This window comes from Thunnus albacares, chromosome 8, assembly GCF_914725855.1.
Source record: "Thunnus albacares chromosome 8, fThuAlb1.1, whole genome shotgun sequence".
Lineage (NCBI taxonomy): Eukaryota > Metazoa > Chordata > Actinopteri > Scombriformes > Scombridae > Thunnus > Thunnus albacares.
Genome location: NC_058113.1, coordinates 15,053,687 through 15,077,018, shown reverse-complemented (window position 1 = coordinate 15,077,018; position 23,332 = coordinate 15,053,687). Strand labels below are relative to the sequence as shown.

Sequence of the window (23,332 nt, the reverse complement as noted above, 5' to 3'; positions counted from 1 at the left end):
GAGAAACTTAAGTAAAGTCTTTTAAAATAATAGATTCTTGAATTTCCTACATTTATGAACCCCAAAGAAATACAAAAAAAGTTTTTGAAATTCAATACATTTATATGAATTCAGTGATCTTTGCATCAATCAGGTTTTGCAATAAAGATTCAAATGATTATGGCCTTTCTTTGCTTCCATATGATCCCTAACCTGTAAAAAAAAAACAAATAGGAGAATTTGAAGTTACTGTAACACTTTATTTCCTTAAATACCATAGAATATTAGTACAGTCAGTCACACATATTTTAAGAGGCAGAAGACATTCTGGTCCCTGTCACCCTGCTTTCATAAAGAGATGAAGGGAAACCTTTGGTGGCATCAGAGGCTACGTTTACACACACACACTCATTTAGACAGAGTACAGGCCAAGTTCCAGTTAAAGTCTTAGTCAGGTTTGCTTTGCATGCTACTCAGATAATCTGTCAGACTATCCATGTTGCAGCATAAAATACTGGTCATATGCCTGCTCCCTGTTATCCGTAACACCTGGGAAGAAATGATATTCCCAGTGCTTTGGTCCACCTCATGTGACAAGCAGGACTGGTGAGAGACCTACAGGCTTTATTTGCCATTTGGATATCATTAACCTAGAAATAATACTTAGCTCACATGTATAAAATTTGTCCTATGCATGTTTGAGAGCTTCAATCTTGCTGCCAACCAATTTTATAACCCTGCACAATAAGGGAGGCATCTTGCACAAGTTTCTCCTAACTGGAGTTCACGCAAATTATTCTGTATTATTACATGTGCAAAATGTCAACACAAAACCAGAATAACCACATCAACAGTAGAAATCTTCATGCATGTAAACATAGCCAGTGTTGTCAGCTACAGTATATACAGTGTTGATTCAGGCAGTGCATGATGAGACCAGGTCAGTAATGCCAAAGTCAAGAGAGGATTCATATTGAAGGGCATAAGGGTTAAATCTCATCAGTAACATGTCTGCAGTCAGGTCAAGACATCATTTAAATCAACTTGTCATTTCCGACATTCAGCCTCTGAAATTCATCTTTCAGTAGTACCATCACTGATGCAATCACAGATTCATTGGCACATTAAACACCATCATGAACAGAGAGTGCTGTAATGAATATAGATCATTTCTGACATTAGCATTTAAGATTTTGTGAGATAAAAATCTAGGCAACATTATCGATGAGCCATATCTGCAGGATGTTTTTTATAACAAAGTCAACAAAGAGGAAAAAAAAAACAAATGGACACTTCAGAGCAACAGTATGAAATGATGTATTCATAGCTCTTAAAGTCTGATAGGCTGAAGGACACCGAACACAAAATATGTTTTTTTTGAAAGGATGCGGCAAAATAGGAAGGTGCTGTATTCCAGAAAAATATGCATTAAGCTCTGAGTGCTACTGGAGAGAAAGATGGAATGCAAACGACTTTCTAGAGAAATACAGCTTATTTACAGGGTAGGAAAGAAGTGCATGGCAAAGCTTTTATAGACATTCACACACTTTACATCCACAGTATATACCAAAAGACATGCTTTGAGGCACATACATATTCATCATACAAAAAAAAAAAAAACAAAGAAAAAACCAAAAGCAGAAAACAGTCAAACACAGCTTCTGTGACTCAACTAACAATGCACGCCAAAGCATTGACATCATGGGTTGTGAAAAGGCAAAAGCTGACGTTCCAGCCCTTTGAATACAAAATATTAACATTGTCACAACAACAAAGAGACATCAGTAATCTTCCATCCGTCTTTTTTAACTACTTCTGAGTGCCAGCCTCATTTTCAACATGATTCAATAGATTTTTTTTTTTTTTTTTTTTTTAATAAGAGGTACAATTTTTGGTTTTCAAATTAGGTTCTCATTGTTCTTGGAATATGTTCTTACATTTGTATGACACAGTGTTAGCGCCTTGATAACAATAATAATAATAATAATAATAATAATAAAAAAACCAACCCTGCTTTGATCCTAAAGAGGGAGGCAGAATCAAAAGGACAAAGTGTCAGAAAGGTACATCAAGAACACCAATTTGAATTGAATTGAGATTGGTACCCGGCTGCGTATAGAAAGTGTTATGGGACTGTAATTTCTAAAAATAAATGCTTGCATGATTTAAAATGCTACAATTTGATAAAGACAGTCAGATTATTCGAAATATGTTTGGGTAAAAGGCATCTTAAGAAACTAGCCTCCTCATTTTTCTGCTCACCTCTACAGAAAGCGTATTTTTGTATGGTGAGTGAAACATTCCTTAACACTATGACTAAAAACAACCCTTTCAGACCAATAAAAGAGCAGAAGAAAGATGCAAGGACTTGTTGTAGTGTTTAAATACAACCTGTATTGCTACAGACACATTACAAGATTCCCTTTTCCTCACTGTAAATCACAAAAACATCACTTTTTTTTTTTAGCTCACTGTATTTGGCAGATCACATAGAGAAGAAATAATAAGTCACTGTCACAAACTGATAACTTTCATTGACAAAACATTTAAATTATTTTAATTAACGGTCACTAAAGAGTAAAATAAATTAGACTTTTCTTTTTTTTTTTCTTTTTTTTTTACTCTTCCTTCTCATGGAGAGAAGCACGTACACGCTTGCGCACATAAAAAGCGGTAAGGGCACTGCAGCAGGCAGTGAAGATGAAGAGTGCAACGGCGTCGTGTGCGAGATCGCCATGAAGACGCTCGTAGAAGGGGCGGCGCTCTGTGAAGTCTTTTCGCAGCGCTTCGATCTGCGTCAGGGTGCAAACCACCACGAACACGTGAAATATCTGGTGGCCCTGCCCGATGAAGTCACACTTCCCAGGGAACAAACTCTCTGGGTGAGGGCAGGAGAAGAAGTAGGCGCCGATTAGGAAAAAGAGCACGTGGTAGAAATGGTACGCCACGACTGGGTCGGAGCAGCCGTCCCGGTAGCAGCTGTAGATGCGGTGGACCACAGGGCTTATGTCTAAACAGTAAGCCAAGGCTGAGGGTACCACTTGGAAAAGCTTGTGGGCAAGCTTGGGCATCTCAGGACTGGCATATTTGCCGTAGCAGCAGCCAAAGCAAGTGAGCCAGGCCAAGAACGCTGCAGCAGGTAAAAAGAGCCCTTGCACTCTAGTGTGCCAATCTTCCTCTATGGCATAATAGTAGTGCGCCAGGGCACTGCCATACTGGTAGACAGCGACCCCCACGTAGTCGAGGAAGTAGAAGGTGTAGTGGGAGAGCTCGGACTTGGCAGAGAGAAGATGAGCGAGAGCGCTGAAGGAGAGGTAGGTGAAGGCTGCCAGGAGGACAATGAAGAGGGGCTGAGCGTGAGGGTCTCGCAAAAAATCTGCTGTCTCTGAGATCTCCTGCCACTTCACCAAGATGATGAAGGCAGCCAGCAGATGGGTCCACACATTAAGGGTCTCATTGTGTCTTTGGAAGAGGGTGAGGAAGTAGTAGCGCCAGCTTTGATCCGGCTGTCTGTAGCCAGTGAGGATGTGACGCTCTTGGAACACCCAGGGAACATCAGACACCTTCACAGTGCAAGGCAGAGTGGGGAAGGCCGACTCCAGCAGCTGAGGGATCTGACGCAGCTGCTGCGCATTGATGAACAGGCGACCGATCTGCTCCATCACCACCGTCGCCATGGCAAACTGGGGGCGGGAGAGGAAGGTGGAAAGAATGAACGAACAGTCAGTTAGTCAATAACTATCTGGCTTTGAGATATTGTCATCTCTAGGTCTTTGTGTGTAAATGTGTGCCGCAAACACTACTATTATTACAAAGTAAAGACGTACCGCAATGCATTAATCATATGAACAGAAGAAGAATCAACAGCAATTTTGAAAATCAATAAGTCATTTATCAAGCAAAAATTGTCACATATTCTCCGGCTCCAGACACAGGTGGTTTTCTGTTTTATATGATTGCAAATGGAATATATTTTGTTTTGTACAGTGGATTGAACAAAAGAAGCAATTTAAAGATGTCACCTGGGGCGCTGGGAAACTGTGACAGACAATTTGGACTGTTTTGTTACATTTTTTAGTCTAAATAATAAATGGTGGTTGACAGATCAATTGATGATGAATATAATCATTGTTGCAACCCTAAATTACAGTAAATGAAAACACTCAAACACTAAACCAAACTAAATCTCTTGTGTCTGTGAAGATTCTCAGTCATCCAGGTCATCGTATATGTAGAAATGCTGAGTCAAAGGCAACTGTGCTTTAGATTATCAAAGATGTTTCGCCTCTCATCCAAAATGCTTCATCAGAACTCAAGAAGCCTTTCACATGAAAGTTTCCCTCAGTTCTGAAGAGGCTTTTTGGATGAGAGAAGAGCAAGTGAGTTGCCTTTGATTGAGCAGACCTGACTAGGCAGGTAGTGTACAGTGGATTTATCTTAGCTTTTTTTGCTAAAAACAGCTGCCTACTGCTGCTGGAAATGAGGTTGATGAGAGTGGAGTTGTGAGCCGGAAAACCAAAACAATGATCCAAAATAGATTAAAAAGCTCCATATTAATAAACTGCAGTGTTGGGTGGTAATTCTCTGTGTGTTCGACACTGAGAGCAACAGCTTTTACATTACATGAAGCTGGATTTATGCTTGACAAAAGGGTAGGGTTGGGGTTCAATAGCATTTTACTGAATTCAAATCCTCTCAAATCCCTTATAGGATCTTATTAGGTTTACCTTTCAACATCTTCCAACAAATAACTAAATGCTAAAATAACGGCAACTCAATTATATCTAATCATCTATTGTTGGCTGAGAAAGCCCCAGTTAATGTTGATAATCTGTACCTACAACCTGAAAATCAGATGAGCAAAATATGAAATGTTGCTTAAATGTAGCTGACACATTGAACTGCCTGCTGTACTTCAGCAGCTACTTACTCCAAATACTAAAGGTCCTGATTCTATTAAGTCGAGCCAATAAAAATGTTTAATAAGTCAATCAAGGTAAACTGGGAGTTTCGTAAGTTTGCCAGTTCAGAGTCGCCACTCTGCTGGTCCCTGTTGAATAGCAGCACACACAGTTCACTGGCGGTTGTATAGTGGTGTTAGAGCGTGATGTAACTCACAAACCATCTTTATTTGAATATAGATACAGAGAGCCCATTAACCAGAGAACAGACAAACTTTTCATTTCAGTCGTAAGTGAATAAACGTTAATTAGCTACAGCTGATCAAATGTACTGCCAGTGATGTTTCAGTGATGAGTTCATGTTTAACCAGCAACAGTTAACTAAAAATGAGAAGCCTTCTATCTATATGTTTTCCATGATTCTTTGCTAATAAAAGGATGAGCAAAAAGATTTGCTTTAGCTGCTCCTACAGTCTGGTAATAAGGCTTCTTTCCCAATTATCAGTACCAGTGATCGCAAACAAGATATTACTGCCTGAGAAGTGGAGGAGTGTCTGTTTTGGATTATCAAGAAACCCCCAAACTCCCAGAAATGTTAAAGGACCAGGATTCACATCATAAATCATAAATCAATAGATGAGAGCTGACAAATTTACATATATATATAAAACACACACACACACACACACACACACACACACACACACACACACACACACACACAGCTAAGCCACTATTATCACTATATATACACTGTATATTGGAGCCTGATTTCTGCTTCGGACACAAGATGGGGGAAAATATGCCTGACAGTACCTACAATGATTTGCAACAAATACAGATGTTTCTATTTGTTGCAACACTAACAACTGGACATTATTCTACAGATTTTGTCTTTTGAGCTTTAGTAATTTGAACGCCATCGACATATAGTGAAATCGAGGTTGAATTCAGTATAAAATCCTATTGATTTGATGTGCTCACTCCAGATCTTTCTAGGTTCATGCACTATGCTTGCCGGGGATGTGGGCAGGGCAGAGAGCAGAGGCAGCAGCCTCATAGAGATCAGGCTGTGTGGGATGAACACAGGCCGGGGTTCAGGAGGAAAGGCGTAGAGTGATGAATGGGAGGAGATTACGTAACATAACTCATCCGACGTCCACACCCTGTTTCCAACAAGGGTCGCAATCCTTTAAAATATTTATGAGTGTGTGGAATGCTCGATTATAACCAGGACATATATTTCATAGAGTAGCATGTGTGTTAAACACGGGCCTATATGGGCCTGTTGCAGTCAATTCCCACAAGCAATTGCTTTAAATCTGCACCTAATCGATATGCCTGTTAAAAACTGAGATCCGGTGTCCGAAATAAATTTGCATTCTCCCTTCCTCCGAGCCTCGGGGCTCGCTTTAATTCCCCATGTGCATCACAAGCCCCGGCTGTGCTGAATTAGAAAGATACCGCTGCACATTAAGAAAAACTGCTCGGGTTTAACGGCCATCTGAGCGTATTTCACCCTACAGTATACCACTTTATCATTTTTACCGAAAAAAAAAAATATATATATATATATATATGTATATATATATCACACTATAACACTAAAAAACACTAATAAAATGCACATACCTGTAGATGATAGACTCAATCCAAAGTCTTAATTTTAGCAGTCGATGAATGATTCAGAGCCGTGCAGAATATTAATAACATTGTTTGACGGTGGGAAACGGAGAAAGGATGGCGGTGAAGAGAGCAGCGCCTGCCTGGCGGCTCTCACAGCGCAGATGCTGGGAGGATACGAAAGAATTCTGACAAACGGATCTTCTAGCCAATCAGCAAACACGGCGCTGCTCTTTTTCTGCGGCCGCACGTATCGTTTCGACCAATGACAGATGTCGTCTGGCCGAACAGCCCGCCCACCCTCCACAGGAAATCTTCCACTGTTATATGAATGTATGGCACTCACATGAGGCATTTCTGACTGATAACCTGTTGGTTATTAATACAATATGACAAATAATACAAATAGGTAACATAATATAATGATATAATTACATTTAGCAAACTGGTTTAAGATTTAACGTTTAGCTTAGAAGTCATGTAATGTTAATAGTGATACAGGAGTTTATATAAAGCTTTTTTAAAATAATGCCATTACTTGTTGTGGTCTTGTTTCTAGAAATATCATATTTCTGCTCCCAGCATATTCAATATACATGCACATATTCAACTGCATGTATCACAGTGTGTCTGCTACATTAAAGCAAATACAAACAAGTCTCAGTACATTTAACAGAGGTTAAAGGGACATGACAATTTTGCACATGCTATTCCTATCAATATGCTTATTTTTTCCCCCAAAAGCCATGTGAACTAACTTGGATGTAAAGCCTGTCAGCACCCTGTGGATGATGAATGGGACAATGTCCCAACTGATCCATACAAAGTTCCTATATCCCAAATACATTCAAATAAGGTTTAGTTTCTATCATAGTAATATACGTGTATTTTTCAGCTGTAGTCTCTGGACAGATGTTACATAGTGGCCCTTAATTGATATTAAAACAGATGTTAAAATAGTTGATAATAATGCAGTGCAATATTAAAAAGAAAATATTAATGTTAGAGAATACTGTTTATCATTCAGGATTTCATGATGCTGCATTATCAGGTACTAACTAAAAGCAAAAGGACACAACACACAGTATGCAAAACAACAAAATGAGGAATATTAAGAAGAATATGTAGTTAAATATACAACACAGAAATATGCATTTCTTTGTCAGTGTTTTGGCTTCTAAGTTGCCTTCCAAAGATCTAGTGGTAACATCACTGGATCTCATCTGGTTATCAAAATAAGCAATTTTTCTGCTTGACTAGTGTGGTCAAATCCATTTTATGGCCTCTGCCTTTCTTTGGTTTAGGCGTTCAGTAACAATGTTTCCTTTGTTGGACTCAGTGTGTCAGAGATCTACATTGTTTCCTTATTTAAGCCATCCTACTCAGTGCATTTTCTCAACAGAGATGAATTCAGGGCGTGTCTACAATAAAGTTTAATATGTTCGGTCTTTTATCAACTCTAGGATGATCTGTGTATTAACCTGAATAAGGTCAACTTCTGAGAACATGAGCAAAACGTGTCAACAGAGGCTCAGAACATCATTGATAATATGGAATAAAGCAAACAATTGATGCTGATAATACCTTGTTGGTAAAGCCAGGAAAAGTCCTGATCATGAGCAAGAATCCAAAACTGGGTCTTGGAGTCCAGCCAGCCTCAGTCCCCTGTGCTGTCAGACACTCAAGGAACACGGCACTATGGGACAAGCAGGCTGGGCTGATGAGTATGGCAGTTTCCTCCCAACACATGACAAAGACGGGATTGTGCAGCATTGTGTGTGTGCATAGAAATACAGACTCACCCCTAATACAAACAGCTATGTGTAAATTTTCAATATGTCACATTTGGACAAACATTACTATACTGTGAGCACAAAGTATAAAACCACAAAGTTATTTAAAAAACAATAAATATCCCAAGTGTTGTTGTTTGTTGGATTTAAGTGCAGTATGTATTTTATTTATTTATTTATTTTACTGATGCAAGCTGAAAAAGGTTTATCCATGAGTTTAGTTGTGTGTGACTTACTATGCATGTCAACCATGTGAAATCATTTTCTAGCATTTTACAGTGCAACTTCTGCAAAAATCTGTAAACTAAATGAGACCGTAATTACTATACACTATACACTATAAATGATTTTACTGAATCATATTTTAAGTTTCTAAACCATATTGGCGCCTGTTTAAATAGCCAAAGTTAAAAAATCCTGATATCAAATTGTAAAAAGCAAACAATAACTCAAATGACATGAATCACACACACAAAACGTAAAACTCTACATGCTGTGGAACTGAAATGAAAACAGGTTGAGCAGCTTTAGAGAAATCAATTGACATCTGATTTATGACTAGTTATATAAAACTGAGCAGATCATGTGGTGTGCAGCTGTTGTCTGAAACGGTATTCGCTCTCCACCTGTCCTAAAGAAAACCTGTAAAAAAAAAAAATCACACAGTATTTGTAAGATGACATCAATTATAAACACCTGAAGAGGGTCTGTGCTGCCAAATTGTCTGTAGATGTTAGTCGGGCATTTAAAACTCCAAACCTCATGTCCCAGTTCACTACATGAATATATGACAATGCAGTTGCTCTGACAACTTGTGACAGTCAGTACTGTTAGCTGCTTATGCATGATGACATCAACTCTTACAGTACAAGGGTGACATTCAGAGCTTTGTCCTCTAACGTTTTCTTGTACTAATTAAAACATAATGGTGTCCCTACAATTTACAAATATACAGGTCAGGTGAAACTATAATTTGCCCATACAGTCAGTTTAAACGTGTGAATGTTTATGTAGTACCATGGTGATAGATGGGTGTTTCCCTACCTTGAAGAATACGCAGGTATAAAGATGGTAAACGCTGAGGAAAGATGTTAATCCATTAATAATCTACATGCTATGTCTGTTATCACATATTTGGCTTGTGACTGCTTAAAGTGAAGTTATTTCTACTTGTCACCCATTGTCATTGGTTTCATATATGTTGGTTATTAGGTCAACCAAAGAGTGACTTTTCCCTGCTTTATTTAAATATTCTTTACATGATTTAGAGATACAAAAAGATCCTTCTTCTTAATTGATTCATTTGATCATTCTGATTAGTGGTTCCCGGCCTGTGTGGCCTATCATCTCAGGTTACGGCCTCATTGTGAGTGTGATTTGTGAAGGCTTTGACTATTTGTCTTAATTGAAGGATTAAAAGGAGTACTGTAGTAGTAAAAGAAATGATAACAGAATATTCTCTTCTGTTTAATCTGGTGACCCCTCAGGTTTATCTTGGGAGTCACTGCTGTAAATCACAAAACTGTTACGACTGTTAAGATTACAAAAATTGCCACTAGATGTCAGCATTACTACGCTACTACAGGACGTTCCATAACGACTCTGCACTCTAACTTTAAATTCAAATTATGTCAGTCTTCATCACATGATACAGAAAAATAATGATGTAATTTTCATAAGGAACAGATACATTCAACACACATCATGACAGAAAACATTAAATTTTGGACATTGACTTTAATGGGGAACCGTGGTATTGTACAGCTTATTCAAACTCACAAACATTATCAACAGTTTAGAACAGTATTATGGGATGTATTCAGTATATTAAACAGTATTCAGCACATGAACCAATTTATTACAACAGAATGCCTCTGAAAGTAAAAATATAATAGTTCATAAAGCAAAAAGTAAACAGTGTAATCAGCTGCCGAAGGTAAATCTAAAGAAAAAAAGAAAAAAAAACTCACCCCATATCCATACCAACAATCAAAACTAACACAACAAACAATACCATGTAAGTGTCAGTTAAAAAAATATAACTTATCTTTGGAGATGTAAAAACCGTTTTCCAGATTATGACCAAATTAATTCTCCTTTTCTTTCATTGTCTCCTTGTTTTTCTTCACTTCTTCAAGCTTCTTGTCCTGTTTGTGTTTAAAGACAGAAGAATCACAAGGCTCGGGTTACTGTTTTCATTTTTTTTTCCAACATTAAAGATGAAGATAAGGTTGATAAACCATTAGGAGCTTACCTTCTCCTTGAATTTCTCGTTGAGCGCTGCCATTCGTGCATTGCGGTTCTCTTTGTTTGCCTCCATTTTCTGATTGAGTTTCTCCTGTGCCATCTTGCTAAAGTTGCAGTTTTCCTCTATGGCCTTCTGGATGACTTCCTTCTCATGCTCACGTTTCTCAGCAAGATGTTTCAGCACTTCAGCCTCATGGCTCTGATAAAATGACAAAAGAGTTTACTGAACCTGAATCCTAAATGCATGTGCTCATGATCATTTGTTTACATCTGTTAGCAATTACCTTGCGTCTCTCTTCTGCAGCTTCCAGTTTCCTCTTAATCCCATCCAGAGATGTTTCCTTTTTTACAAGAGGGGACAAAGGAAATTCACCCTTGGCATCAGGGGTTGAGGGTCTCAGGATGACCTCAAATGCATGACCTGAAGCACGCTTGTTCAGCTCCTTAACTTGGATGTCTGTAAAACAAGATATTTGTTAGTGCTGACACGGGATGTACACGGGATGGTCAAGCTACAGCAGATCTGTGATTGTTTGAGGACAGACACAAAAAACACAAAATTTGATTCCAATATCAGAAATGATTGATTTTTATTTGATGGATGACAAACAATTAACTGATTATCAAAAATGTGTTTAATTAACTTGCTGTGGACCGACCAGTTCATAAACAATATCAGTACTCCACTGCTGCGCTCAGATAGTGCTTCCACTGACATTCATTGTCTGACTGAGGATAATTAAAAGAGGTTAAGCCAGCTTCCTGCTACCTTTTAGGGGTCACTGCTCTGTCAGAGAGGTCAAAAGAAAACAATAATCCAGACAGCTTTGTGGTAGCATCTTGTGTTTCCAATGAAGAAGAAATGAAAACAAGATGTGACAAGACAAAGACTGTTTTTAACCATCGTGTGAGTGCTGCCTTACAGATCACGGTTGCAACATATTGCACTAACCACATCAAAGAACTTCAGTTACTGGTAAACAGTTCAAACATGTTTTTGGGTTTTGCATATGGTTTCATAAGTCATGTACACACAGTAACTTCACTTTGCGCTGCTTTTCTGGTGAGAAGCTTTTCTGGTTTAGCAGTTAAATGCTGACGTTTTTTGTTTTTGTTTCGTTTTTACTGTACAGACATATGTTGGAATGAAAGTGTATTTACATTTTATTTCAGAAGGCATTAATATGATTTTAAGGGCTTTTAAGGTATTGTTGCATTCAAAAAAATTATAATCCTCATATACAAACTATTTGCATAGTTTACACCCACCTCCAACGCTTTCCATTTCAGCAGAATTGTTGCTTGTAACACAACTGGAGGAAAACATAAAGATATAAATTAGTATCAAACAATAATAAAGTCTAATTGTACACATTGGTTAAGTGTTCATTCATATGATTTTGGTCAAATGAAAGAGTGAAGTGCTACTTTTGCAGCATGTTCATGACCTGACAGCAAGAGAAGCATTGAAGCGACGATAATAGCTCATGTTTTGACAGATCATTGATCAAGCATGCAAGCATGCCTTTTTAAAAAAACAATTAGTCTTCCCTCCCGTTTTGGCCAACAGAGTCAAAACACATTGTTTTCGGCTGGTAAAGTCAAACTGATAACCTCAATTTTTTCAGAAATATGTATACTTAAGTCATTTATTTGAGGACTAGTCACACTTGTGGATGCAATGATTCATTTTCTCAGCGTAAATAAGAATTATACAGTAGCAAGTGCTTTATAGTCGCAAATGATACTGATATAACGTTACATAATCTGTTACCAGTCAAAACACAACATGACAAAACAAGTTCTCCGCCTCACTGCTGCCTCAGCTATTATACAATGTTAGAAAGTGATAATGACACTGAAAGAATTGCTAAAAAAAGACATGAGTGCACACACATTTCTGCAAGGTATGTTATTACAAAAATGGCGGGGGCGCGGCAAAAGAAATGGAAAGAGACCACACACACACACACACACACAAACACAAACACACACACGCACTTGAAATACTAAAGCACAAAACTTAATTTTGAAAAAGTACTTTAAAATGATATTGATAATTCGGTTTCCCGAATAATAGTGAGAAAGATATAGCACTTATGTTAGCTAGCTAAACATACTATGGTGTCATTTCATGGTCATCATTACATAATATCGACTAATAACATTACATCAGCCAAACGTATTGTAAATTTACTCATTGGCTTAAGTTATAGTATACGGGCCGATGTTACAGTAGAATAAACTATACCAATGATTCATTGGTGAATACAAAGTGTTTTAATGTATTTTCATAAGCTCTTTGTATTTTAACAAATGGCACATCCAGTAACTTACAGCGGCCATGTCAACAAAGTCCGTTAAAGTCTAAAATTGACCTCAGTGACACTGAACTGAACTTTAAAAGCTATAAAAAGTGTGTGAATTGACCTTTATCCATCCAACACTAATACTGAAGTCTGAGAGCCTGGTTGGACATTTGCATAAGAGTATTGTTCTCACCGTCAAGTGCTTGCGCCTGAAGAGCAGACCTCCGCCAACCAGGTTGTTCTTCTCTCTATTCAAGCCGCCGACTTCTGCACCTTCGCGCGAAAAACTACTGACCTTAAACGTCACCGGAGCGGTTCGCGTTCATTGGTCCAAATCCACCAATCACAGAAACTGTTGAAACTGTTAGCGCCAGGATAAATAACAGACACAAAGCTGGCACAGATGGCACAGAGCCCACCATGTGAAAGCAACACCTGCTAAAAAAGACCATGCTTTTATTCAACGTTTTCACAGGCCTGACATTACATGTATTATGTATGTTTTATGTTAATGTGTGGTGACAAATATGTAATCCAGTATGTTGCATTGAAAGAGACCTACCTGGTAAGTATTATTGAAATGTCACAGCAAAGTGAGCTCGTTTTGTTTAACTGTGGAGTACATAATTAACCCTCGTGTTTTGTTGACATTGGCTTTACTTAAAACCTGTGTAGAAATAATAATAAATGCAAACCAAATATTTAATCAATGTATTATTTATTTTACTTTTTTTCTTCTGGCCTTATTAAAAATATAGTATTTAGTAACACTTCCCTTCTCCATAAAATGAGCTTCCACATTTGATGGAAGTATCGTTACACTGAATAATGAAATATTTTATGTATTATGTTTTTATGGGCTATTCATGAAGAAATATGTATTCCTTTTGTTTTCAAAAAAGTCATTCACAGACAAAGAAATCTAATGTGCATTATGTAGGCTGCAGTGTGTAATAATGACACCACTTGTTTGAGGTCAATTAGTCCACAGAAGGGTCTATTTCTCTGTTAGAGCACTTATGATAAAACTGTTATAAAATTCCAATAACAGAAATCCAATTATTTGAATGAAAAGAGGATCTCTGTGCATCTTCTGTGCAGCTCAATGTGCAATGTTCAGCTGAATTAATTACTTCTCAGAGCCTTAACAGGCTGCAAATCCATCAGTGTGCTTCAAGTCCTTTTTTGAAACTGGTAAAGGAATAATTTACAAAATATCTGCAACCAGTGGTTTCCAGACAACCTCCAAACATACTATCAAAGTCTTTTCTCTGTTTGTGTCCTTGTATTGTGCCTTCAATGAGGCATGTTTAAGGCACAAGAAGCTGTAGTACAGATTAATCAGTTGATTTAAGTCAATTATTCCGGACCCTGAACTTTTTTTACCTGACAAAAAAAGTGTTTAAAAGCTAAAACAAGAATCTTTTTCCTTCAAACATTCCTCTTTTGTTGCAGTGCTTACTTAAGGGGAAAATACAAGAGTGTCCTTGGAGTGAGTGATGAATGAGTAGTGATAGATGAGAATGAAGATTTAATCCTGGCAGCTGCGTCCTATGAACAATAAAAAAGAAAGGCAGACATCAGCTGCCAACTGCTGCCAGCCAAGTGAGCCCGCCAGTTCAAGAACAAAGAGGTGATTATCGGAGCCGCACCGGGGCAAGTGGCTAAAAATGCCCAATGGGTGGCAGAACTTTACTTTGAGCTATAAAACTACTCCATCACATGCATTTTCACATAATGAAATACAAGATATTCTTCATATTGGTTTAATGTCAGTCCTGCAAACAGGGCCCCTGTCATCATTCATCACTGAGACTGGTACAGATAGACATAGCAAAGGGTGTTACTTTGACTGCCTTATATTCAGCCACCAGATGCTTCTGTCAAATCAGTATACCCTCTAGTAGTGAGAATAAGTCATAAACAGCTCTCTAACATTCTGACTGATTGGAGTTGACTGCTGCTGTTGCTGGCGTAGTGCAAGGCAACATTACATCACAGAGAAACTGCATGTCCCAAAATATTACAGCATTCCCTTCACCTTAGGCTGTGGGATATTGCTTGTAGTTTAAAACCAAATTTAATTCTAGTATGTTGAAACCTGTGTACAGTATTTCTCCTGTGCAGGAACATGTAAGGGTAGAGGCTCTAAATGTTTGTGTGAGGTCGATGTGTCAGGGCCACCCTGGAGACTGATGTTGCTTCATCTTTTGCAATGTGAAATACACTCACCGACCACTTTATTAGGTTCACCTGTGCAATCTAATGCAATCCAATACAACAGCTCTGCCATAAATTCTACATTTACAAAGCTAATACATTTTCAGTTTTTGTTGACATTGTCAGAAAGGTGGCAATTCTACTTTATGTTTATTATTGAGGTCATAGTGGGTGGTGATGGTGTACTGGGGTGCATAATATTGAAAAGTGTTCCTAATATTTTGCCCCCCTCATGTATGTTTATGGAGTGGACAAAATATTAAGAACACCATTCAACATAATGCACCCCAGTACACCACCACCATCCACTACGACCTCAATAATAAACAAAAAGTAGAATTATCACCTTTCTGACAATGTCAGCAAAAACTAAAAATGTATGAGCTTCATAAATACAGAATTTATGGCAGAGCTGTTGTATTGGATTGCATTAGATGGCACAGGTGAACCTAATAAAGAGGTCGGTGAGTGTATAATTTATAGGAACCCATCAAATTGAATGGCAGCAGTGTAAATGGTTAAATGCTGCTACCTAGTGCTGGATATAGGAATCAAACTGTTAGACAAAAAATGTAAAATTAAAACACATCTGTAATCCATAATCCACACATGTAGGAGTAAAATGTATTTTATATACTGTGCCTCTTGTTTCAAGAAGCCAATCAGATGTGTCTAGTTGCTCCAGGAATAATGAGACAAGTGCAGTGTGGATTTCATAGACCAAAACCATTATCTGCTTATCCTGCAAGAAGTGGGTTATGTGTGCATTACCTAATCTATAAGGTGAAAGGCAACATGAATTCTAGACTGCAAACTTTACCTACTAGTACTTTATTCCTACCTGCTTTGTTCCTGAAATATTCCTTGTTCCAGGTTAGATATTAAGGGGCTATTAATAACCCAATCAGCATTGGCCCCTTGCTGTGCTGGTGCATCACTAGCAGCAGGGGCTTTGAAGAGGCTTCTATCAGCACCTGACAGGCTCTCTTTTGCTAGCCATGCAGTTTTAAACAACAGACACTGAGCTCCTAGGATGCTGAGTGAAAGGCCAGATGGTAGGTTTCAAAGTTCCCAAATAAACGGTCTTGTTATCCGCTGCACTCCACCCACACAACGAGGTTGTTTTGTTTTTTTGCTGAAATAAACAGTGACACAAAAAAAAAAAAAGTTTAATTCAATAACCACATAAAGGTGTGTTTTCATCCTTAAAACATACATTGAATGCAGAACGTTTTTGGTAAAACACAACTCACACTTTTCAGGTGAACTTTTATGTTGAAAAGCTTGTCATTTGAGGTTGAAAACGTTTATTTTGAAAAACCGTCGAGAGGAACATCCGCCTGTTTGTATCTTCTGACGCTATTTTACAGGGAAACGAGAGTCGAGCCTAGCATTTTAATGTCATAATGGGGGCTTGTCTGGCCTTGTGCTCTTTAGCCAGCTGTGTAAGTATCTCATCTCAAGATAAATATTATCTCATATATTATCGCAAGGTTTTTGTTCACTGTTGTAGTCCCAACATTAGCGAGCTTAGTTGAGCTAACGCTAATTAACGAACATAAACTAAAGCTAGCACAGAAATCAACCGTGTTAAGCTCTTCGTGACAACAAACCTTACTTTAAATGTCTTTACCATATCTAACATGTTAACGTAAGATAGTCTCTGTACTGGACATGTCCAACGCTAACGTTATACAGTACAAGGAAGTTAGCTTAAAAAGCTAGTGAATTAGCATGGTATTTATGATGGAGGAAGTGTCAAAACAGGCCATTTGCATTGTGTTGGTAGTTAACATTAGAAATATGTCACCTTACTGTAAACGCTGGTTAGTTATTGACACACAAAGTGTGATATGTATGCTCAGGATACAGGCCGGTAAAACAGTAGTGTTGGCATAAATAAAGCTAAGTCACAAGGTGGTGTCTTGTTTGTTTTTATCTGTGTGGACTAATGCTATAAAAGCCAGGGGGCAGTAATACTCTGGGGCACAACCCTAATAGGGCTGCTGTTAACAATATTTTTAATAAAATTATCAGTTAATCTGCCGATTGTTTTCTCATTTGATAGTTTAGTCTGAAATGTTAACAGTATGTAAACAGTGAAAAAAAAATGATATTCATCATTTATCAGAGGCCACAGCAATGTCCTCAGTGAGCCTACAATGTTAAGATATTCAATTTAATGTCATATATGACAAGGAAAGACAGCTGGAACCACCAAATATTTGCTTGAAAAATGACAAATGATTAATTGGTTATAAAAAGCTGTTGCAGCTCTAAACCCTAGGTTAGAGATTGTATTATGATCTAGATTTTGAGTCAGAAATGTGGCTGATGTGTATCTATTTGGATCCAGTATTGGAAATTCATTGTCAAGATTAATAATTTACTGGCCCAGTACTTTATGATGGAAGAAAACCAATTTATGATTGGCATTCTGATAAAGCACTTACCCACATGCATTTGACTATTGTCTAATTTTAAATGCCACTCCTCCCTAAAGTTTAAATTCTCTATGTCTTTTTTTCTCCCTTCTTCATCCCTGTATAGGCCTCCTGTCTGTGTGGCTCAGCACCATGCCTTTTGTGTGGCTGCTGTCCGTCCTCCAATAACTCCACAGTCACACGGCTGATTTTCTCCTTCTTTTTGCTGCTGGGGACCATGGTGTCTGTCATCATGATCCTTCCTGGAATGGAGACACAGCTCCGCAAAGTGAGAGCACAGTTCCTAGCAATGTTATTACTTTACCACAGCATAGTATTGCATTTTGGGCATCACTTTAGATTTCTTGAGCTACAATATGTGTTTACCATGCATATGTATTCTATAATATGCTGTACTTGACATTATATAGATGCTATACAAGTAGTTGTGATGACATATCTTAAAATTAGGTGCAACTTAGGTGTCTGCTTGACTCCATGTAATATACCTTGAGGTTAGATAGTTACACATTAAATGCTGCACAGAATGCAGGTGGATATACATTTAAGTACTTAGTAAATGGCTAACGTGTAATAAAATGTGTTGCTAGATGTTGTTACAGCAGTCATTTTACAATTTAAGACTCACATAGAAAATCCTCAGTCACTTGCCTTGAAGTATTTTAAGTATTGTTACATATTTTCTCAGTGAAATACTTTTCTCAATAAGCTTAATTACAAGTTACTTAAATCTTGTGTTTTTATAGATCCCAGGATTTTGCCAGGGAGGAACTACTATACCTGGTATTGAAAACCATGTCAACTGTGATGTCATTGTGGGCTACAAGTCTGTGTACCGTATGTGCTTCGCCATGACCTGCTTCTTCTTTATGTTCTCCGCCATCATGATACGTGTCCGTACCAGCAAAGACCCACGTGCAGCTATTCAGAACGGGTAAATGTTTTATGGGGTTCAAATGGAGCCAAATAACCGCAGGCATTGAGGTTAAAATTGACAATACAACTACCTATTAGCTTGGGGCGGCTGTGACTCAAGAGGTAGAGCAGGTTGTCCATTAATCAGAAGATCAGCGGTTAGATCCCAGGCTCCTCCAGTTCATATGTCGAAGTGAACTGAACCCCAAATTGCTGCGCCATCGGTGTGTGAATGTGTGTGTGAATGGGAGAATGTGGCTTTTAGTGTAAAAGTGCTTTGAGTGGTCGAAAGACTAGAAAGGCACTATATAAGTGCAATCCATTTACTATTTACCATTAAAATGTGTCTAGTGGGTAAATATTTGTACTATCCTGGATGAGAGGAATTTATTCACAGTGGCAAAATCTTCAAATTTACATGTACAACTTTTTTCTGTCTGCTGTACTGATGGTAGTGTTATAACTGTTTTCCAGGTTCTGGTTCTTTAAGTTTCTGATCCTTATTGGGATAACAGTGGGAGCCTTTTTCATCCCTGATGGAACATTTCATACTGGTACTAACATGCTCTCCTATGCTGACTTATCAATGACTCAGGCAATAGTGAAATGTCCTTTATGAACAGTTTTAGGTTATGGTATCAAATGTGTGTTTTCCTTCACGCTTCACAGTGTGGTTTTACTTTGGTGTGGTGGGATCCTTCATCTTCATTCTAATCCAACTTATTCTCCTCATCGACTTTGCTCACTCCTGGAACAAGGTGTGGGTAGAAAATGCTGAAAATAGTGACAACAAATGCTGGTTTGCAGGTACAGCATTAAAAAAATATTGTTGTTTGCCATATAAATTATTTACACACTTGATACAACATTTAAATGAATTATACAGATCTGCTCTGCTGTTTTAAGCCATTCATGTTAATGTATGTTGATGTCATTTCCAGGCTTGCTGTCTTTCACCGTCCTCCACTACGCCCTGGCTATCACTGCTGTGGTTCTGTTTTACATTTACTACACGCAGCCTGATGGCTGCACAGAGCACAAAGTCTTCATCAGCCTCAACCTGATCTTCTGTGTCATCATCTCCATTGTCTCCATCCTACCCAAGATACAGGTACAGTGTGGACCAGTCCTATGCCATGTCCGTGCTAATGCAGTAAATATATGAAAATGCATATTGCTCTCTCCATTTTTGACGTTCCATCTATATTTAGCCTGCTCCTACCCCAAAAATGAACCATTAAAAAGCTCCCCAGAACTGACAAATCAGAAAACGCAAGGTAGAGGCAAACTTTCTGTCAGTGCCGTCTCCCCCTTTATTTGCTCATTTTGTGTAACAATGCCAATCAGACAACACAGAGAATGTCAATGATTTCTTTTGGTTTACGCTACAAGACCACATCTAAAATATGGATGGTGAAAATTTAGAATACACTAGTTTGGGTGGAACTACGTTGAGAGGAAAAGAGCATTTTCACATTTATTTCCCCTAGCATGGACATGGCCTTATTTTTCTCCTTGCTGTTAGCTCCTTTGTGGAAATGGATTTGTGCTTCATCAGCAGAAGCTGCTGCTGTTACAATCAGTCAAATTTAACATGGCAAATTACAAACAAAGCATGATCTTCCTCTTCTCTATGGCTGACCCAGTTCATTTTTACAGTCTCAGTTGAGGATTTCTTAGTAATACTACATTCAGACACACTTATTTTAATTTACTTGATTTAAGGACAGGTAAATACTAGTTTATATTTTGCTGTTTGTAAAGCCTGTTAGAGGTCTTTGCACTTCACATGTGGTCATACAGTTATATGGCTAATTGAATTAGAGCATACAACAAAATATAGATTAGTTAACTGTATCAGATATGAAGACACTATGTTTTATGGAGTCTTTTGTGCAGTTTTACAGCATGAAACACAGTGTTATTGTTTGTGGAAAATCTGTCATGATGTCTGTTTGGCCTGTTTGTTATAGGAAGCCCAGCCACACTCCGGCTTGCTGCAGGCTTCACTCATCTCTCTCTACACCATGTACGTCACTTGGTCTGCAATGACCAACAATCCAAGTGAGTCTCCTGTTGTCTTGTTTTAACAGCTGCAGCTTTCTTTTGTGCTGCTTGTTGCATGCTCATTTGTGATAATACACACTGTCCTCTTTGAATACATGTACACGCTTTTTATCCGCTGCAGCATTTTGATCATACCGGTGAGTTTTCAATGGCACACTATAAGAACAAAGAGCTGCTTTTTGCTAATAGTTTGCGTACCTTCCTTGTTTCATGTCTTGTGATCTGCCTTTCTTAAGCAAATGTCATTGTAAAGACATTGGGCAAGCTTGTTGTAAATGTAAGCTTAGTGTTCAGTTGCCTTTTTGTAGACTGCATTATTGTTGTTGGCATCTGAGCTCCACTTACACAACATTAAAAAAGCATCTTCACTACCCGCATAAAATTGGATTTTACTTTACCTTTTGAAAAATGCAAATAAACCAAGAATGTAATTCAGGGTAGTTTTCTCTCTCAGTTTTAATGTAAGTTGTAACACTGCATGCACATGTTTTCTTTATGTTAGGTTTATCACAGGCTACAACTGCTTATTTTAGATCACAAAAGGGAAAAATAAAAACATTAGAAACTGCTCAACATGGACATTTATTTCAACGGAGAGTAATTTATTTATGAACTGGAGAACTTGTGCACTTTGTTATTAATATATTAATGTTACCAAGTTCATCTAATACCACCTTCTGAGATGTTTTGGGCATCTTCACTACATATTGGATACATTTACAGATATTTTGTTCAAAGTTAATGTCAAGTGTCAACAAGCACACTGTATGATAATGTATTTTTCATAACCTGTTACAGTTTATTAAAATGTCTAATGTTGTGTGCTGTGTGTAGATCGAAAGTGTAACCCCAGCCTGTTGAGTCTCGTGTCGAATGTCAGCACCACTGAACCATCTGGTGACAGCACTTCAGGACAGGTGCAGTGGTGGGATGCTCAGGGCATTGTTGGTTTGATTATCTTCCTCTTCTGCACTCTCTACGCTAGGTAAGTTAACAGCACTAACACCATCAAAAATTATATTTTATGTTGGGTTTTTTTGTTTGTTTTTGTTTTGTTTTTTATTCATGATATTTATATTTTTTCTCGCTGACTGTCTCTCCTCTAGTATCCGTTCATCCAGTAACACCCAGGTCAACAAGCTGATGCAAACAGAGGAGGGCGGAGGGTCAAGTGGAGAGGGCGTGGTGGGAGAGGACGGCATACGCAGGGCTGTGGACAATGAAGAGGAGGGAGTCACTTACAGCTACTCGTTTTTCCACTTCCACCTCTGTCTGGCCTCCCTGTACATCATGATGACTCTCACCAACTGGTACCAGTAAGTATGTCGTGCCAACAGATTGATAGACAGGCAACATAAGGCACGCAAACGTTGGAGAAGTAGACTTCTGACTGGAGGGACAAATCGGGGAAGTGAAAGTGCAGCACTTGCTAATAAGATTGTGGTTAAACAAGTAAATACAGCTTGTGAGACAGATTACAATTATTTTTATTATCCAAGTTGAGAGCATTTAAACACAAAATTGTTAAATCTGCGAGTGACAAATTGATCAGCAAGCAGTGAAGAATTGAAAAAAGAAAAAGTTTTGAAATCATTCTCGGGGGTTGTTGCTAATGCATTGTAGGCCTCAAGCATGGCCAGCAGAGGGCACTATCAGTCATCTAAATTTACATAAGAACTTTTCCTAATTATTCATGTATCATATGTGGAAAAATATCTGTAGATGAATTTTAGTATGTGCAGATTTTTGGAATTGGTTTCACTAAACTGTACTTTTCCCTCTCTGTCCCCTCTCAGACCAGACACCACCACCCAGGCCATGCAGAGCAGTATGCCAGCTGTGTGGGTGAAGATGAGCTCCAGCTGGCTGGGCCTCGGGCTCTACCTCTGGACCCTCATCGCCCCTTTCATCTTCCCTGACAGGGATTTCAGCTGAGTCTCCTCCTTGTCTTTTAGCTATATTTGTTTTTTGTTTTCTTGCCTAGTGTATTAGGTAGTGTGAAGGATACGATAAAGGAAATAAGAAGGGTATTATAAAGGAAATACATTTCATTTCTTTTTATTCCTTTTTTCAAATAATTGTCTCTGCTGTTTTTGTGATTCTGTTGTTTTACTCCTCTCAATATAATGATTGAATGTAAGAATCACTACAGGTGTTGAAAGGACCAGTGTGTAGGATATAGTGGCATCTAGTGATGAGGTTGCAGATTGCAACCAACTGAGTACACCACCGCTCACCCTCCTCTTCCAAGTGCGTAGGAGAACCTACAGTGGCCACAAAACTCACAAAAAAATGCAAAAGTAATAGTGACTGCCCTCTTCAGAGCCAGTGTTTGGTTTGTCTGTTCTGGGCTATTGTAGAAACATGGTGGTGCAACATGACGGTGCAACATGACAAGCTCCGTGGAAGAGGACCCACTCCCTATGTAGATATAAAGGTTTCATTCTAAGGTAACGAAAACACAACGATTCTTATTTTCGTGGGATTATACGCTACACTAAATTAAAACATACTTATCGATATTTTATTCCATTTCTGCCATTTCTGTTCTGCTGGATGCCACTAAATCTTACACACTGGTCCTTTTAAAAGTGGATTTTTCAGTTATTCTTGTTGATGGTGGTTTTAGCCAGTAGCGGTTATTTTATTTGCCAATGACTCACCTTGATCGGCTACTCCCTAATTTCCACCTGGTTTGGTACGACTCTATGCGCTCCATTATCTTTTTGCTGAATTTTAGTTACCGAACTATCACAAAGACTTCGCAACAGTGCACTTTCTCAATACCTCAGATGTTTCAGTTACAGATTCCCTTTTGAGGACCAACAAGATCA

The 23,332-nt window shown here is 38.3% G+C and overlaps 3 protein-coding genes across 3 annotated transcripts; 1 reads left to right on the top strand and 2 right to left on the bottom strand.

Moving 5' to 3' along the window:
• Positions 1-218: 218 nt before the first annotated feature.
• paqr7b (progestin and adipoQ receptor family member VII, b) lies at positions 219-6,713 on the bottom strand. The gene is made up of 2 exons (XM_044359885.1): positions 6,513-6,713; positions 219-3,662 (listed from the first exon to the last, which is right to left on the bottom strand). Exon 2 carries the CDS (start codon positions 3,654-3,656, stop codon positions 2,598-2,600), a length of 1,059 nt encoding a protein of 352 aa, XP_044215820.1. The 5' UTR covers positions 3,657-3,662; positions 6,513-6,713; the 3' UTR covers positions 219-2,597.
• Positions 6,714-10,013: 3,300 nt separating this feature from the next.
• Positions 10,014-13,150, bottom strand: stmn1b (stathmin 1b). Its single transcript, XM_044360446.1, has 5 exons — positions 13,046-13,150; positions 11,813-11,856; positions 10,828-11,000; positions 10,551-10,742; positions 10,014-10,443 (listed from the first exon to the last, which is right to left on the bottom strand). Exons 2-5 carry the CDS (start codon positions 11,826-11,828, stop codon positions 10,384-10,386), a joined length of 441 nt encoding a protein of 146 aa, XP_044216381.1. The 5' UTR covers positions 11,829-11,856; positions 13,046-13,150; the 3' UTR covers positions 10,014-10,383.
• Positions 13,151-16,389: 3,239 nt separating this feature from the next.
• On the top strand, positions 16,390-22,733 carry serinc2l (serine incorporator 2, like). The gene is made up of 10 exons (XM_044360025.1): positions 16,390-16,517; positions 17,623-17,784; positions 18,263-18,450; positions 18,906-18,985; positions 19,101-19,238; positions 19,373-19,542; positions 20,405-20,495; positions 21,333-21,483; positions 21,605-21,814; positions 22,295-22,733. Exons 1-10 carry the CDS (start codon positions 16,479-16,481, stop codon positions 22,431-22,433), a joined length of 1,368 nt encoding a protein of 455 aa, XP_044215960.1. The 5' UTR covers positions 16,390-16,478; the 3' UTR covers positions 22,434-22,733.
• Positions 22,734-23,332: the final 599 nt, after the last annotated feature.